Genomic DNA, 18,846 nt, shown 5'->3' with positions numbered 1-18,846 from the left:
CATTGTAAAAATCCCCCAAATTCTACTTTTTCACCCTGTGTTAATTAACTCAAACTCTTGGGACCTGTAAATCTTCACACAAAGTGGGCAGTTTTTTCCACGGGCTAAAATCGAAGCCACAGGTGTTTTTGACTTCATGCCAAGGTCTCCAAGCCCTCCACCAGGGTCTTGAGACAGCCAGGGCAGCCAGAGGGATGTCCTGGGTTCCCGCAGTCCATCAGATTATTAATATCTCAAGTAGCACATTAATGGCATGAGCTATGTTTTTCCTCAACAATCCTGTTGCTGAGGCCTTGCTGATGAATGAGCAGAGGAGATGCCTGCCAGAGTGTTGTGCCAGATGTGCTGATCACTGGATGAGCACTTTAAAATTCACAAATCTAATGAACAGTGTAATCACTGAGGAAGTATTGCTCTTAAGAAAGCTAAATTAACAGTGAAAGAAAACCTAAAGGTGACCAGCAAAGGAAATGAAATCATAACTCAATTCTACAGGCAGCTTCTTCCTGATCTGTACAAAAATCTGGGGGAAATGATAGTGATTAATTATCTCACTTGTTCTTTACATTAAAAATACACATTTTGATCACTATGGAAAAGCTGGGGGATGCATGAAGTTTTGACATCTTAAAAGAGAAAGGAGTTGATCATTTTGGAGGAAAAGTCATAATTAGTCAGATTGTGAAATAGGATTAGGGCTTGTTGGTGCTTACTAACACTTTCCTACAGCTGGAGATGAACAACCTGGCTCAGGACACTACAGCTCATCTTCTTTAAGATGTGTGTGCTTGTGGTCTTTGAGATGGTAAGCACAGTTTCCGAGCTATAGGGAGGTTCCTTTATCAGAATGCAGTGAAGATCAGATATTACAAAATTATGAAATAGCACAATGGGAAAACAATAAACTGTCTAATTATCATGTAGGATAAAAAAAACCCAGAACATTTCCTATCTTGTGAAAGGCTTCTACTGGCTGTAAAGACTGCTCCAGAAGTAGTCAATACAGGATTAAAATCCATGTTTTCTCAAATGCAGTATTTCATTTCAAAGGAGCTCGAGGGGAGAAAAAAAATCTAGATTTTTGAAATACCATCTCTGTCTTTTTTGTACTAAACTTGCTGTTTTGATTGAATTTTATAGTACCATAAGAAGAGCTCAGAGCCTGGCTCACATCCAGATGTTAATGTTTAGTCTTCCAAATTCATTTTTAAAATCTAGTAATAACCCAGTTTCATTTCTTAGATTTGTTGCTTCTGGTTCCATATTTAGAAAGAATATGGAAAGACTCAATCAAATCAGGGAAATGCCAATCTTCAAGCATGCTTGGCTTTTAAATTAGCACTCAAAGTGAGGAATCTACCTAACTGTAGAATGAGGACTAGTTCCAAAAACAACTCAACAGCTAAAAGAGTAGGTTTGAGTTTGGTGATGTAACTGTAGATTTCCTTTCCACCTGGGAAATAACTGTAATATTTTTAAAGATCTATCTATCTAAATCTGTGGAAAAATCTGGACTCTTTGTAAAAATACATTTAGAGGAATTTCAAGGAATTTAACATACTCATTTTTGTATGTTGATGCATGTTTCTTTAATGAAACTAAGAATTCTTTTTGTGCTGCTAGATTTGAGAAAACCAATTCAATCTGTAATACAAGCCCTTGATCCTGCAAGTATTTAAGCTGCTGAGGAATGTAACTCATTTCAACAGTCTCATTAAGCACTTTGTAGCATGTTTACAGTGTGTTTCAAACATGGTTATACCACAGCTTTAGGACTTGTTCGTGTACTGGTGACTCATGACATGAGTCCTTAATGCATTTCTAAAACAGAACTGTCTCATTACCATATTACAGCCAAAAACTGTGATAAGGACTGGTATCCCTCAAGTGATGGTAAATGTCATTCTCCCACTGAAATTCTACACCTGTACCTCACATTCTGCAGAAAGACAGAGATTCATTAAAGGATCTGCCTTCAAAAAAAACCAACAAAAAAACTCCCGAAAATAAACCAAAAACTAAACAAAATGAGACAAGACATTTCCCTTCCCCGCCCCCCCCCCCAATAAATAAAATTGGAGGGAGCATGTTAATAATTACAATTTAATTTAAAATGTCCCTTGAATTTACAGTGAGTGGAACCAAAACTGTGACTCTGCAGCACATAAACATCCTGCTGAGAAGAAGGACGACAGCTTGAAGTCTGGCCTCTATTTACTGATTTTATTTATTCTGTTTACTTTACTTCTTCCAAAGGAAACCATTAGCAACTCTGTAGAAACCAGTGACCTATGCTTTGGTGTGAGCGAGAAAAGAATCTGGCCAGTTGGACCAAGCTGCTTCCTGCCATTTCACTATCAGTCCTTGGTGGTAAAATCTGCCTCTACCCACAACACTGCATTGACTCTCTCAGCTCAATTTTTATAGCCTGTGTATCAGAATCAGGGAAAAGAGGGAGAAGGCAGTTGAAAAAGGCTGCTTTGAAGGAAGTCTGAAATAGTCTTTAAATAATCACAGAATTTGGGGGTAGGTATTGAATACTGAAGGTCATTTGAAGTGTTGGTTTTTATTATATTTTGTCTTGGAGGCCTTGAACCCGAGATTTCACCATAATTTTGCACCATATTTATACCTTATTGATTCATATCACACCATACCGATTATTAACTTTAGGCAATCACAGCAACATTCATTTGCCCAATAGTTTGCTCTTATTGAACAATATTATGCTTCTATGTCTAGATACATTCCCCATGAAGACCTTTAGTTCTGAGGATATTTAAAGAGAGGTGGTTTGGAGATCAACCATGGATCGCAAGGCTGAGGAGAAGAGAAAGCAGCGCCACAGCTTGACTTTATTGGAGCAAGTAAAGAGGATGAAGGAATCAACACAGATAATCGATGTGGTGCTGGTTGCAGAGGGAGAGAAATTCCCCTGCCATAAGGTGGTGCTGGCTGCCTTCAGCGCCTATTTCAGAGCCATGTTCACGTGTGGCCTGGCAGAGTGCACGCAGAGGGAGGTGGTGCTGCACGACATCTCTGCCGAGAGCGTGTCCGTGATCCTGCACTACGTGTACAGCGCCGAGCTGCGCCTCACCAGCCACAACGTGCAGACTGTCGCCCTCGCCGCCTTCTTCATGCAGATGGAAGAGGTGTGCAATATGTGCCAGAAGTACATGATGGACCACATGGATGCTTCCAACTGTGTGGGCATCTATTACTTTGCAAACCACATCGGGGCGGAAGATTTATGTGACCAAGCGAGGAAATACATGTATCAGCATTTTGCTGAGGTGAGCTTGCAGGAAGAAATTCTAGAGATTGAGTTCCAGCAGCTGCTGACTCTCATCAAATCAGATGACCTGAATATTTCCAGGGAGGAGAGCATTCTGGACCTCGTCATTAGATGGGTCAAGCACAGCAGAGAGTCACGTTTAGAACACCTTGTTGAGCTCCTCAAGCAAGTGAGACTGGTGCTTGTCAGCCCCTCTTTTCTTGTGGAAGCCCGGAAAAGGAACACAATTATTCTGTGCAATTCAGAATGCAATGATATGTTCGAGGAAGCACTGAAAACCATCCAGCTGTCCAGCCACCCTTCCCTCAGCCTGAGGTACGGCATGGAGACTACGGATCTCCTGCTCTGCATCGGCAACAACTCCCTTGGCATCAGGTCCAGGCATGGCAGCTATGCAGATGCCAGCTTTTGTTACGCTCCTGCAACACGAAAAACGTACTTCATTTCCTCCCCGAAGTATGGAGAGGGCTTGGGATGTGTTTGCACCGGTGTTGTCACTGAGAAAAATGACATCATTGTGGCAGGCGAGGCAAGCGCCATCAAAATGTCTAGACAAAGGAGCAGGAACATTGAAATTTATAGGTGTGTACCCTCTCTCAGAAATCCCCTAATTATTTAAAAATTTTTAAATCTAAATAATGTTCCTAGGGACAAAAAAGAAAAAAGACCATTACACAAAACATTTTTCACTTGATTTTTTTTTCTTACAGATTTTGACTACTTTGATCAATTTGTCACAACTTATTTTTACAGCTCTGAGTTATATACATACAACCAAATTCTTCTGAAAGAATGAGGAGCTACTCTTGTGGTATCTCTGAGTAAATGAGCTCAATTAGATCAATGCATGTAGGTTTTATATTCTCTTTCATCAGATCTCAGTATTTTCCTTGGATACTTCTTTTCTAGGTCATTAGCAGGGGGAAGTGAGCCAAGTGATGGTCCAATGAGCCCAGTAACACAGAGAAAACGTGCTTCTCTGTTGATGTTGATGATAGTGCTTCATAGATTAAATATAATGATAGGTAGCTCAAAAACCTCATTCTATTTTTGCTCATATCCTATGCACACATTTTAAAGAAAACCAGACATTTCCTGGATTACAGATCAAATTTTTAAATTGTGACAGCATTTTCAAATGCAAATGCCTATACTTGAGGAAATAAATTCATAGTGAGGCAGGTGAAGTGGCATTCTTTTCAGAAGTGTTGAGTTCTCACTGCTCCCACTAATTTCAGCAGAAATTGTCATTGAGAAGCACATGCAGAAATAAGTGACTTCTTACCTTAATTAGGGTAAAATATCTTTGAAAGGACACCTAGGATTCCTCATACTAAAAATGCTTGATCTTGCAAACATTGGGCTGGATTTTATAAGTTCGCTGTGAAGGAGAGAGCTCCTCTTGTCATTGTATTGAGTAAACAGTGACAATTAAAGGGGGTAACATTTCCAAACAGGCTGATGGGACCGGGGTGAACCAGGGCATTTACAGCTGTGGTTTTCCTACAGATACCACCAACGAGGAAACCACTTTTGGCACAGTCTGTGCACCACTCAGCTCCGTGAGCTCTACGCACTGGGCACTGCCCACAACGACCTCTATGTAATAGGAGGGCAGATGAAAGAGAAAAATCAGTATCTGGTGACAAACTGTGTGGAGAAGTATTCCATGGAGCAAGGCACCTGGAGAAGCACGGCACCTCTGCCTGTGCCACTGGCCTGCCACGTGGTGGTGACAGTGAAGGACAAGCTGTACGTGCTGGGTGGATGGACACCACAGGTTGAGAATTGTGCCCATTTACTTCGTTTGCTTTGTGTACTAACAAGAACTGTTGTGTAATTTTACAGTGCTTCTTTCCATGGGAAAATTCATCAGTGATAACAGAAGAATAAGTTGCTCACATTCCTCTGATTAAATATATTCTGTAGAAAAACCAAATAGGGTGAAGAAGAATAATATCCCTCTATGCCATACTCAATGTAAATACCAACTTCAGGAAGGGCAGTTTTTATTCACAGAGATGGGGAGAGTGGGCTACAGTTTAAAATACATCTCCTTTGTCATTATAGGTTCCATCCTTTCTGTTCCTTATTTACCACCTTCCTAATTTTTCTAGATATAATAAATAATGGCATTTAATCATACAGGGACCCTTAACTGTGCCCTGTCTTCAAAAACCATGTACACAGGTACACTTCAGGGACAGATTTATAAATGATATTTAAAGTTCACCTTGATTCCTCAGGAAGATTTCTTGGTTAACTATAGTTAATTTACTTGATTTTCATGGCATTACATTTTAATTGAAAATTCAAAGCATTCCCTGGGAAACAGAGTCCTCTAACAAATCCATTTATTTATTTCTGTTGCATTGCTTGGCCGTGTAAAGTTTTTACAAGGATTTTCAACGGGGCCACTGATACTTGTTCAGTAGTACAGGGATTATACAGAGCTATGCTACAAGGAAGATGGATGTCAAGTGCACTGCTCACTCTCTCCAGTTGCTCCCAGTGCAAAATATCTTTTTTTTCAGAGTCTAGCCCATTTTTATTGATTGATTGGTGAATTTCTAATTTGAGTGCTCAGGAAAAAGCCCCACATGCACTTGACAATGAAGTGGAGAATCTGTAATCCTCGTTGCAATATGTTCAGACTGTCATCACAACTCAGTAGTTTCTGTCCTCTTGAAATAAATAATTGTTTAAAGTATTTAAAAATGTGATGCAGTCAGCTAACAAGATTTCCACCTCTTTGAATATTTTGAGTGTGGGAGTCCCCAAGGAGGCAACAAAAAGATCAGAGAGTATTTCTGACACAGAAACAACTGTTCAAGGGTATCTCATGTGTAAAGACACAATCTAGAAACAATCTGTCTGTAAAAAAAAAACTTGAACTGAAAGATATGTCATATAACAAAGATAGATGTTGAAGTCAGACAACCAGCTTTGTTAAGGTTTTTTACAGAACAGACTGTGAGCGGGAAAAGTGGCTTAGAAGCACAAGTCAGGAATATTGAGCCAAGAATAATTTTTTAAACCCACCTAAAGTGAATACCTGCCTACCAGTACTATCAGTAACAATGCATGGGTGTCTCAGTTTATATAGAAGTAGGTTTGAGACTAGCAGATTAACAGCGATTGATCAAACCTCACAGCTTTGTAAGATTATGATGTACCTGCACAGACCAGAATAAATTGGCTAAAGTACTCAAAAAAGTGCTTTAAGACCTGCACTACAGAGTGCTGAATTCTTCTGGTAGCATCCACCTTCCCCCTGTCAGATGCAGTGATTGCATCTGTGGGGTTACCACAGCTGCACTGGGGAAGCCAAAGCACTGGCCAAGCCAGGGGCTGTCCCTGTGCTGGAGCAGCACTGAATGTTCTGTCAGTCCTGAACAAACACTAACAACAGCATTGACAGACTGCCCTGAATGCATGTGTCCATTACAGGGCAGAAAAAATACCCTTCCCACTCAGGCTTTGTAATTGAAGTAAGACAAGACAAGTCAAGCCAGGACATAAAATAACAGCTCAGGAGAGCAAGGACTCGCTCATAGCAGCGCTTCTCTGCTCAGCATTGGTCTGGCCCCTGATGCCAGCACAGTTAAAACCCAAAGTGACTCCAGCCTTGCTAACTGGGGGCTGTTAAAAGAGAAGAAAAGTGTCTGGTGAGGCTGACAGGAAGATTTCAGACGCCTGAGACACAGAGAAGGGCTACTGGAAGTTATGTTTTCTGTACACAGAGAGAACAGGGTGCACTCCAAGGAGAATGTCACCACAAAAATGAGGTTGGATGTGAATTTACAGCATGTCAAGTGGTGTCTTCTCCTAAGTACATGTTTAGTCTGTGCTGAAAATACTCAGCTTTCAAATACCCCTCTTTCAGTGAATAAATTAGCGTTTCACACTTACCACAGAGAAAGAACATGCCCCGGGCACTTACAGGAAATAACCAAGGGGCTTTATATTTACTCTCTAGTTTGCCTCCTACTATCTTGTCCATGGCATTAGTGTTGGAAAGGTCTTTTGGGAAAGAAAAATAACAAGAAAACAAGGACACATGTAACGCCATCACAAGTAAGCAAAGTATTTCTCTCCTTCTCACTATTTCTATGTGAAAACTTTCATCCCAAAATATTTCAGAATCCTCCCTCCACATCCCACTGCTAACATTCAAGGGTGTCATACCCAGAAAACAGCATCTGAATTCCATGCATTGTATAAGACAGGCAGAGAAGAGGGAAGAAGATTAGAGAGAACAAGAGGAGTAGGAGTGAGTATAAAAAGTGTTATGGCAGCAAAGATATGGTGAGGGGGTTAGGAGCTTATTATGAAAACTATTGAAGTTACAGCTGTTGAACAACAACATTACTATGGTTGGGTTGACTAAATAAATATGCAAATGTTTATTAGGATTAGATATATAAACATATATAAATATACATATATATATACACACATACATACATATATATATATATATATATGTATATATGTATATATATATATATAGGACTGAGAAAGGCCAGCTAAGTACCTGACTGAGATGCATGGTACGGTCTGAGTAATAGTGGAAACAGATTTCAACATTAGTCAGGGAAAAAAAGACAGAATGGTTTTCCCTCATTATTATTAGGACAGTACAGCAGCCTTGTGGAAGGAGCTATGTTCTTCCAGAGCTGGGAACCTTCACCCTAACCCTAATCCTGAATGTATTGTTAGGACCCAAATCCTTGGCTCTGTTGCTGCAGGATGTAAATACCCACTTATTCATTTTCCTTCTAGAGCAGACTCCCAGCCATGGGTGCTGGCAAACCCTGGGGAGTACAATCCCCCACAGCTGTAATTGATGTGTTTGTGCTATTTATCTGCCGAGCTGTCTGCTGTGATTAATTGCCTGCAGGCATGCGTGGAGGGCTCCAAATGTTGTGTTATTATATGGCTGTCATATTTCATGCAGATGGATCTGCCTGACGAGGAGCCGGATCGATTAAGTAACAGAACGTTTCGGTACGACCCGGGCCAAGACAAATGGATGGAAAGAGCTCCGATGAAGTTCTCCAAGTACCGCTTCAGCACAGCCGTAGTCAATGGGGAGATTTATGTCTTGGGTAAGAGGAAACAGATTTTTAACAGATAGCACCATGACTTTTTCTTCTTTCCAGCAATTTGCCTTTGTGAAGTGAAATATCTCACCCTTTGTTACATACTGTAGGACAAAGTGCCTTGTGCTAAATGGAGAGTATTTTCCTGAAGTTATTTGTTCCCCACACAGTATTTCTTCCTTCTGTAATTTATGTGGATTGAATTATGTGAATATGACGTGTTCTGGATTCGTGAAACAAAGATACTTCACTTTTTCAGATATTTTTCTTTGGGGTGTCAGTGAGTGCCATAAATAATAATGAATTTTAAAAGGTGAGTAGAGAAGCCTTGAAGCACCATTTCACAGGTGAGCAGTGAAATGCTAAGGAATATATGCAGCATCATGAAGGAAAGGCATAAAGAAAATTTTGATTTCCCAAAATCAATGTCATGAGTGTCTCCTGACAAAACTCAGCGAATACTTCTCTTCCACCTACCTCACCATAGTGACTTTTTAGAAAAAATCTAAATATTTCTTAGCAGTTTTTGCTAAGAATCCTTTGAGGTTTTTGGTTTCAAAACAGAACTTTGACCAAAAGTTTTACAAGCTGTGCAAATGAGTTCAATAATCTCCTACCTACCCCAAAATCTTTTGCCCCAAAATCTTATTGTAGATAGATATATGACTGTAAAGTTCTTGGAGAAAGGGGGGAAAAAAGTTCATCTAGTCAATCTACAGGTGGGCTGTGAGTGATTCATGTCCTTTTATGCTCCCATGGTCTCACGGGCAGCTTTAGGCATGAAGAAAGCAGCAATTCTATCAGCACCTCAGGACATTTCAACCCCCTCTGTTTCAAACTACTCCTGCTTACAAGCTTATCAAAGTGAACACAAAAATACAGTCTTATCAGCTTAATATACCTCCTGTATCAGGGTGTTCTGGCTTTGTCTGGGTTGTTACATACCAGGGATAAAGCAGTTTGTTCCTGGCTCATAACACAGAAAGGGAGCTATGCAGGAAAGGTGTCTTTGAAGCAGAAGATGAAAATGGTTTTAATGCTGCATTTGTCTTCTTTTAGAGAAACTTCTTTCTCTTAAGTGATTTGAGAGAGGTCCATAGGCACAACCAGGAGGAAGGGTGAAAGAAGCCCATATAGAAAAGTGAGTTTTACAAACAGAAAGTTGGGTCATTATTGTCAAAGGTTAGTGATAGAGAATGTCAGTGTGCTGTTAAATAATGACAGTGTTGCCTGCCCAGGTTCAAAGGTGCTTTGAAAACATGGAGACTTTGTGCTCTGAAAAAGGTTAAATACATATAATTATTTATACTGACACTGATGCTCTAATGGGGCAGCAGAAGCAGCTGGAATAGCTGGGAAGAGAACAGCAGCATTCATGTGTCTCAATAAGAAGTGCTCCAAGATCAAGACCTCGAAGGCTGTGATGACACAGGGAGTCAGGGAACAAAAAAAAGCAGCTGCCTTGGGATCTGTGTGATAAAACAAATGGACAGTCTTCTTCCCAGCAAGCCTGATACTGGCACAAGGAAAAGGAGTGGCTAATGGGGAAAACCATCCAATTTCTTCCCTCAAAATCTCACAAAGCAAGAAGCATATGTGAGTGATTACAGTAGTGAACTGTACAGATTGAACACAAAACACAGCTTTAAATCCAAAACATGCCTGTTTGAATGGCATTGAAGAAAGTTCATGGTCTCATGGACCTTCAGAAGCATTTTGCTAATTAAAAAAAATAAAAAGCCTTGGTGTAGCAGCCACTGCTGCAGTATTCATGGAGATGAACACTAGATTGAATTACCTGCTGGCCAATACCAATAATTCTCTGTGTGTGTGAGAGAAAACCTTTGCTACAAACTGATCTGAACATGGGTGGTAACAGGGTTTTGCTTTGTCTCCATCATTTTGCTGGTTTACACACCATCCCATGGCAGTCTTTATTTGAGCCTATTCCTGGGGGAACCAATGCACTTAATGCTTAGGTTAATAGTTTGCTGCATTGGACCCTTCACTCTTGCCACTCTTGCCACTCTTGCCACTCTTGTTTAGTCTAACTAAACATTCATAAAGGCAGTGCTTGTTCTCAGTTTTAACAGTGTAAATCCGGGGTAATTTCACTGTAATGGACAAACTTGCTTGTGATTTATACCAAGGGTAACTAAGCTCACACACTGTTCCAAGCAGCAGATTTTTGAGAAAGATTGGGCTATTTTTACCATTACATTTCTGAGCCTGCCTCCCTTCTGATGCTCTGCCCACTCAAGGTGTAACTGCAGCAAGTGCAGACACAGATCAGTTACCATCAGGTAGCAGGAATATCAGTTGCAAAGAGACATTTTGACCTAGGTCTGGGCTGCTTTCACAACCTCCTCACTGCCAGTTTTCACAAACCTTGTAAGAACTTTAACATACATAAATCTGCAAAATTTCATTGAAACTGGCCAACAAGCACAAAGCTATGTAAGGTAGAGAAAACAATCTAAATGCAGATATAGACCACACATATAATTGCATAAGTCTTGTTTTCTTCAGAAGTCAGATAATATTACAACTAAGTTTTTAATTTAAAGACAAGTCTGAGCCAAAAATCCTTGGTCAACAAATTCTGCCTTTGAATATGCTGGTTTAAATCCACCTGCAAGACTATGGGTGGCAAAAGAGATTTATCTGTTAAAATTAAGAAGGCAATGGTTGCTAAATGTCATCATAGTCTGAAAACTCTGTAGAGAGATTAAAGCATTTTCCAGGACCTCTCAAAGTGATGAAGCAATTTCCAAATGAACTGTGGCTGGAAACAGTGATACAGACATGATACTGGCATCTTATTCTGCAGACATCACACACAGCCTCATCTCCAGCTGTAAACTCACACTTGCCAACTGTAATTAAACCTCACAGAGAAAAGTTTCCTTCCAGGGTTTGTCTGTGGTGACAGGTTCATGTTACCCTGGGCTGTGAGGTGGATCCAGTTCCCCTTTGGACATAATTGTGATGGTAATCCAGCTAGGGGAATGGGCAGTTCATGGCATTGAGAGGAAGGCAGTGAAAGTGTTCCTAATCTGTCTGATATGGATCATGGAGATGATGTTCAGGAGAGAATGGGAATGGAAAGAATAGAGGTTGATAGTAACAGAGCAAAGAATAGCAACTGTCATGAGGGTGGTAAAACCACTGTAGGCTCCCCAAAGCTGTGGATCCCTTGGACATCACCCAGCTTCATAATGGGTGTCAGGAACTCTGGGAGTCTAGAAAGATGCTGTCAAAGGTGATTTGTGCAAAAAGACACATTCTGAAGAAGATCATTGTAGGCAGAGTTTGTGGTTATTTGGAGTGGGCTGGGCTCATCCCCAGTGTCACAGCTGTGAGCAGCAGGTGAGCAGCACTGGCAGCAATGAGCCAGGGAGTGCCCAGGTGCTCTGAGCAACCACCAAAGGGAACAGAGGGCACACAGGGGCACTGCAGGAACATGAGGGGATAAAAGGCTGGGCTGAAGAACAAGAAGGGCAGACCCCTGCAGCCTTCTGGAGTGGAATGATGTCACTCTGCATGGGCAGACACCTGAAGCCTTCTGATGAGGTAAGGTGTTACTGTGTACAGGGGAATGCTTAAAGCCTTCTGAAAATGTGTGGTGATGCTCTGTGTATTTGGGCTATCTCAACTGTGACAGATGATAGATTGTTCTCATGTAGTGGCCTCAGAGATAGCTCAGGCATAATGACTAAGCTTTTGTGCTATAAATGAGAGAGAGACTTTGTCTCTGCTATTGATGTGCTCCCTAATCCTGATGGGAGTTTCTCATGGTGGAGTGTGTGTGCACAGAACTTGGACATCTAGCAGGCTCCTGTGCAGCCCCACTCAGGGGATGCTCTGTGAAGGGGCCATTCAGAAGCATGGAATGGCACTGCTTGGGTTCCAACAGAGATCCCCCACTTCTCCTACCATTCCTGTTCCTTTTGGGATGCATCATCTCCACAGGCATCCTGCAGCCAGCTAAGGAGGTCCACTGGGGGCTGCTGGAGACAAAGAAAGGAAAGGAAGGGAGGCAAGGTGGAAATAGGTAAATGCAAGATATCTTCTGTATGCCTCGAGGACCACACCCTGCTTCCCAGGAAGAAAAACATGAAATAAAGAGGTAGTTGTAGCTGGGCAGAGAGTGATGCAGAGAAATAAGATTTCTTTCAAGCAAGTCTTGAAAACAAAGCCCTTAAATGAAGTAAGGTTGCCAGCTCTTTCCAACAGGATCCCTTACACAGGCGTCAGTACATTGAGGGACTCTAGAGCATTAATGAAAAATCACTGCAGAGAAAGTTGATCCTCTCTAATGTCTGTGATGTATAAATGCAATTTTTATCATAAATATGAAGCAGAAAGAATTGATGGACTACTAGCTTTGAATAAAGTGAAGTAGCAGACTCTTTGATAGGCAAGTCTAATTTTTGTTCTCATCCATGTAGGTGTAAATTTGTAGTAAGTAGTCTGCTGATGGCAGTTGTGTTAAGATCATTTTATTCTCACCCAGATCAGAAGCTGATGCTTAGGCTTTGAAGTGTTAATTTCTGAAGAGTCCTATTGGCACAGCACAGAGTATGTAGTCACTGTCCAAAAACCCTTCCCAGACTAATTGCCAGCTCCAGCATGTAAAACCCTAATGACTTGAATGGAGTTATTTTAGAGTCAAGCTGATGGAAGGAACATGAGAAGTAGATCAGAGTTTTTGGTCTGAGTAATAGCATTGTTCAGGAACCTGTACTGTATGTCTTAATCAGTAATCCTGCAACATAACTGTCTGTTTGTTGTGTGATGCTCCTAGAGAATCTCATGCTATTTATACACCATACATAATCCTCATAAGTAAATGAACAGCATTTCCTAAGGCTCAAAATTCTTTCTCCTATTAATCTCTTTTAAGTGGTCCCAGCTCTTTCTCTCCATATTTTCCCAGGAACATAACTATATTTGTTGGAAAGCCCAAGAAAGAGCAGTATTGTGTTGTTAATGACAGAGGCAATTGAGACACTTTTGGAAGAAAACCAGATGGGAGGGCTCTATTTAAGGTCGTGCATTTTTAATTTCTCACTTAAAAAAAAATATCCTTTGCAGCTACGTCTCTAAAAACTTATCACAGCCAACATAGAAATTAGGAAAATTTATCCAAATGAATCAATTTGAATGCCATATTAATTACTTATGTGAAAACACACTCAGTAGAATGAGTGTCTCTGAAATACAGGTCACTGGTAAAAAAAAAGTTGTATCACTATGACAGCTTTAACCATGTGTTGTTTTTATACTGTATAATTCTTGCTTTATAAATAATAATGTATTGACGGACTTGGATGACAAATCCTTGTAGGGAAGATTTAGGAACCAAAGAATTTTTATCCTCCCCAGACTGGCATCTTACCTCTTACAACTTGGGCTTTTTCCCCCTGGGCTCTTGCTGAAAGCTTCTTTTAAAAGTTTTAAACAGTTAAATGAGGTTCAATTAAATACTGAATGTCTTGATCATAAAATACTTACTTGAACATGTACTTTGGGGTCTCTGGAAAAGAAAGCGTGTGTAGGAGGAGCTGGAAGGAGACATTTTAGCTTTCATACTTGACTATTAACTGTGCATTTAAAAAAACACTTTCTTTTAAAATAAACATGTCTATTTATAAATATGCTTTGGATTTCTGACAAGTAGCAGCTTATGGGTCTGATTCTGAGCTTTTATACCTGTGCAACAGCCTCCAAAATGTCCATGTACATGAAGGAACAAAAATAGGCAGATAAATTAGTCTGATAGATGAGACTGAAACTGCTTTCTACGCACTTAAGGATTTTCAAAGGAAGTCAGAAAAGGCATTTTATAAGAAAAGAAGTTAAAACTGAAAGATTGACCACACTTAGGAAGACAATAATCTGTTTTTCCAGCCCTGCTTCTAATCAATCTTCTACAAGCTGCATTACCTCATCTGCTGTGCCCTGGGTTAGCAGAGGATGACAGTGCTGCTTGGTTTCATCTTTGGAAGTGCCTGCCAGGGCTGCTTTATGGCTCCTCCATTTCTCTGCCATGCAGCCCTGCTTAGCAGAGAATGAGAGAGAAATATAACTACTGAGACTCGGCTTGAGTGCTGGTAATGAAGGGAAATGTTCCATAAGAGATTAGCACTATTAAATTCATTGTGCATTCCAGAGATCAATTTAATAATGAATTACTTTACAGGAGACAAATCTTGGATTTCATTTGCTTGTTGAAGAGCTACTTTTTTTTACCATTACCCAGGTTCCTTTGGTAAAAATTCAAAGAGGCACTACTAAGAGCACATGTTGCTTGGTACTGTGATCTGAGGACTCAGTTATAGGATAAAAATAACACTGTCTGTACCCTGAGGGCACTAACAACTCTTGATCATCCTGAACAGCATCACCTGGGACCTCTGCCCACCCCTTTTGCCCATTGGTCTGGGAGCATCAGTTAAATACAGGTCTGGGGGGTAAATTCCTTCTGTGCCTTTGCCTGACACTGCAGGTAGGGCCTCCTGCAATTGCCCTGGCGCTGTGCAGCTGTGCCCTCATGGTGAGCTGGCTCAAGTTCCCTTTGGAAGTAGCTCTGCTCTTGTTCCCTGATACACTGCCCTGTCTGAGACAGTAGTGCATGTCTAATTTCAGGTGTCTGTTGGTGGGGAAACCAAATTATGTGGTGTGAATCTGGTAGTCTCGATGGGGCACAGTCCTGTGTGGACCCTCAGGCACCTTGTGGGTGTTATTTTGTTCAACCATCCTGTCTATGCAATGAGCAGTCTAGACTTATGTCTGTGTGCTTTTCCTGGAGGAAAAGGAATTGTCACTGTTGGGCTTGTCTGCCTGGCAAATTTAATTCCATAAGAGCTTGGTGAGGATGAGACATAGAAGTGCAATTCCTCTGTGCCAGTGCCTGCTTTGTGTCAGTGACATGTGTGAAATCAGTGCATGTTGGAATGTTCCCTATTTCTTGTAATTCAACTGCATGTCAGGCTCACTCCTATAGAAATATTCAGAGGTATTTAAAGCAGTTATTTATTGCCTTTGTACCTGCTGAACTAATTATTGACAGTGACTCTTTACCACCTCACCATCACTTATAGCCCTTCTCCCCAAGTGCTGGAAGGCTGTGCTGTAATGAAGGCTGATGTGGCTCTAAACTGCATTTGGTCTTCTGCAATGAGTGTGGGGTAAGGGAGAGGCAGCTGAACCCAGCCCAAGCTGGTTGTTTGCCTTCAGCCAGCCACCAGCATTGTGTGGGTAGAGCATGGCACAGAACTGTGCCTCACTGAAATGCTGATGGTGTGCTAATCACATCACCTGCCCTGCCTTGCCTCCTTGCATCAAAGGCTTGTCTTCTTTATCCTGACTTCTTAATAAAGATCACGCACTTTATGTATATACTTATTTTACTAAGGGAGCTTCATGTTAAATTTACAGTCCATTAGTACCACTGCTTATAGAATGCCCTTGAAAGTATGTTTAATGGCAGACTTAATCCACGTGTGATATGGAGAACTCTCAACCATTAGTGGGTTGGGGAACACAAAGGTGGCTTCACTGGGTTGTTTTTTTTTAGCCCTTCAGTAGCATCTGAAATATCTCCTAGGAGGTATCTGAAATATCTCTTAGGAAAAGTGCAATTGTAAAAAGCCTAACGTGTTGAAAGGATGTATTTTGTAAGGGTGGGAAGACTGAGTTCTGGGATTCAATCTTCTCGTATGATCAATGTGATAATGACAGAAATGTTTAAGACTCCCAGTGAGAAATCCATCTTCCCTGCACAAAGGACACATAATTGAGCTTTAGGCAGAGAACTGAACCAGGTGGGGTTGAATTCACCTGCTCTGTTAATGAGTCTGGCTTAACAAAGTACCCTCCCCACATCATGGGCATGGAAATGGGCATTGCTGCCCTTGGCACACCTGCTGGGACTGCCAGGAGGCTGTGACCAGGTGTTTTACTGATCCATCTATAGTTTTGGGGGGTTTAAGACACAATCTCAAGTACACCATACACTGCTGATGGATCACTTGGCACAGGAGTGTCCCTCAAATGATCTAAACCCCTATGTTCTCTTCTACACCCTGCCTTTGCTCCCTAAATGTCACCCCCATTTCATGTAAAGGCTCCTGTAGGAGCAGAGCATGAGCTCAGTTTTCCAGCTGTTCTATCCAGAGAACCTGAGATAAAGACAGTCTTTGTGGTCTTAACTACAGTTCCCCATGTCTCCACATGCATTCCTGATAGTTTCATAAAAATGAATATAGAAGCCAGAGGGACAGGATGATCTGGATTGAGTGATGGAGCAGAAAGTGGCCAGAGTTGTCTGACATAGCAAGGGGGCTTTTTCTGCCAATTTGAAATCTTGCGTGGTATATACACCGTAGATTATGAATAGCCTGGTTAATGTGAGATTCCTCCACCTGGCTGTAGATGTGAATTGATTTAAATATGGGACTTTTTTTTTTGTTGTTGGGTTTTGTATTCGGTTCTTTGGAAAGAATCCTGAGACATCCATTTCCATAGAGGAAAAAAATACGCTTTCTCACAGGAGTAATTCTCAACTACTGCATCTGGGGACACAGAAAAACAGTGTTCAGAGAGTCTGATATCCTCAGCTCCTTTGTTAGCAACCTTTCAGAGTTAAATTGCTTTAAGAGAGGAGGTTGAAGTTCATGATTTCTTGTTTTCCATAATGCTCTTCTTCTAAGCTTGAAAATTAAATTTTAGTCCCCTCTGATTCTTCCTTCTTCCTTTCTATTTGTGGAGAACTTAGTTTTGCTATTGTAAATTGAATATGAAATTGGATTTAGCTGAAATAGCTGTGCAGGCTTTAAATAAAATGGAAATGTTTTGTACCTTCAGGACTGTCTCTGATAAAGACAGGATTAAAAGAGGTTAAATACAAATTGCTTAAGCCATCTCATGAAGGTTTAATAAATGCTTGAAAACATATAGTAGCTCTGAAATCTTTGAAAAGATGCACCAATAGGTCCTGGAAAATTACTTTTCCAATAACTATACAGGAAAAATATTTAGTGGTGGATCCCCTGGACTGGCAGCTGAATATCTTCGTTTACAGATATTACCTTGCCCCACAGTTTCTCTGTTTAGAAAATGGCAATAAAACCATGGTAAGAAATAAACGGCTATTATGCTTTTTGAAAATTTCAGGGCCATTTTGTTCACCTCCCTCTCCCTGCTTGAAATAATAAGGCAATCACCTGAATTATTGGTTTCTGACATGCTGCATGCCTTCCCTAACTGGTACCATTTATTCCTCTGATTGAAGAAGAACTCTCATTTTTCACATGAAGACTTTTCTTTTGGGTGAGTGCATATTCTTCAGTGGAGTACAGTAACAACTAATTTAAAAATATTTAGCTTGACAACCAACAGCCATCTGTCTTTGGCACCACAAAGATGTATCTTGAAAGGGTTAATTTAGTCTGTGGGGAATTTTAATATTATAGGTTCCCAGTTAAAACCGCCTTGAGAATCTCTGCATTACACTGCAGTCTGGACTGGGGGCAAATTGTTGTGCACACTCTATTCTATGAATCTGTCAATGGAAGCTGTACAATCAAACCATGTAAGATAAGCAATTAATTAGCCTTATCAGTTAAAAAATTTGATTAGCTCTTAGAATTTTTCTTGATAAATTAAGGGGTATATTGTCCTGTCCTAAGAGTCGCCTCTTCAATGAGGCATTAAGGAGTAGTGGAAAAGTCAGCACATGAGAGGATAACGCTTCTGGTGAAAAGAACAATACAGTAAGTAAATGTCTGAATCCTGAAATACCCCAAGGAATAGCTCAGTGAGACTCCATCATGAGAAAGGTTCAGCAGGATGATGATTCCCTTTTTGACAAGGAAATGATTAGCAAAATCCCATGACTACAGTTAACCTGTACCTCGGCTCTCTTAGGTGAATCAAGCCTCAGAGGAGGAGCCCATCAGAGCAAATGCTGCTTTAATTGAGGGTGTTAATACTGAACACATTTTGGTGCCAGCCTTGTGGAAGCACACACTAAGGGGTATCTAGTACAGACTGCAAGGATCTTGCTGGTGGGTATTGAGGCAAGTAAAGGCTCTCTGTGCTGGAAAAGGAGATGAAAACCAAACTTGGTGAAGATTTTCAATTTCAAATATTGAATTAATTTCAGCCAGAAGAAAATTTCCAGCTGATGATCGTGGACACTGAATTTTAGTTTAATTTTGCTGCTCTAATGCAGGTTTAACTGATTTTATCTTTGCCTGACTCTAAAATGCAAATCAGGAACACTATGCTAGCAAATTTGGAGCACTGCAGTCCCCATTTATAGGGAGCTTCCTCTTCCAAACACTTCTGGAGAATGCACAAGAGATTTAAAAAATAACATGGTCCATTTTAAGAGGTAGATAGAAAATCATACAAGTAAAACTTGTAGCGCTAGGGGCT

At 40.7% G+C, this 18,846-nt stretch overlaps 2 protein-coding genes across 3 annotated transcripts in view; one reads left to right on the top strand and one right to left on the bottom strand.

Moving 5' to 3' along the window:
- Positions 1-18,846, top strand: part of KBTBD12 (kelch repeat and BTB domain containing 12) — a 41,157-nt gene that overhangs the window by 5,779 nt on the left and 16,532 nt on the right. Inside the window, exons 2-4 of the mRNA XM_021532134.2 lie at positions 2,743-3,877; positions 4,805-5,075; positions 8,256-8,406. Of these exons, the coding sequence (XP_021387809.1) occupies positions 2,808-3,877; positions 4,805-5,075; positions 8,256-8,406 (1,492 nt within the window). The 5' untranslated portion in view covers positions 2,743-2,807. The remainder of the gene's footprint in view (positions 1-2,742; positions 3,878-4,804; positions 5,076-8,255; positions 8,407-18,846) is intronic.
- Positions 1-18,846, bottom strand: part of MGLL (monoglyceride lipase) — a 104,096-nt gene that overhangs the window by 83,883 nt on the left and 1,367 nt on the right. The gene's annotated exons all lie outside the window — the stretch shown is intronic.

This window comes from Lonchura striata, chromosome 12 (assembly GCF_046129695.1).
Source record: "Lonchura striata isolate bLonStr1 chromosome 12, bLonStr1.mat, whole genome shotgun sequence".
Classification (NCBI taxonomy): Eukaryota; Metazoa; Chordata; class Aves; order Passeriformes; family Estrildidae; genus Lonchura; species Lonchura striata.
Note: the sequence above shows the minus strand (reverse complement) of the source record. Positions and strands in the feature narration are given on the sequence as shown.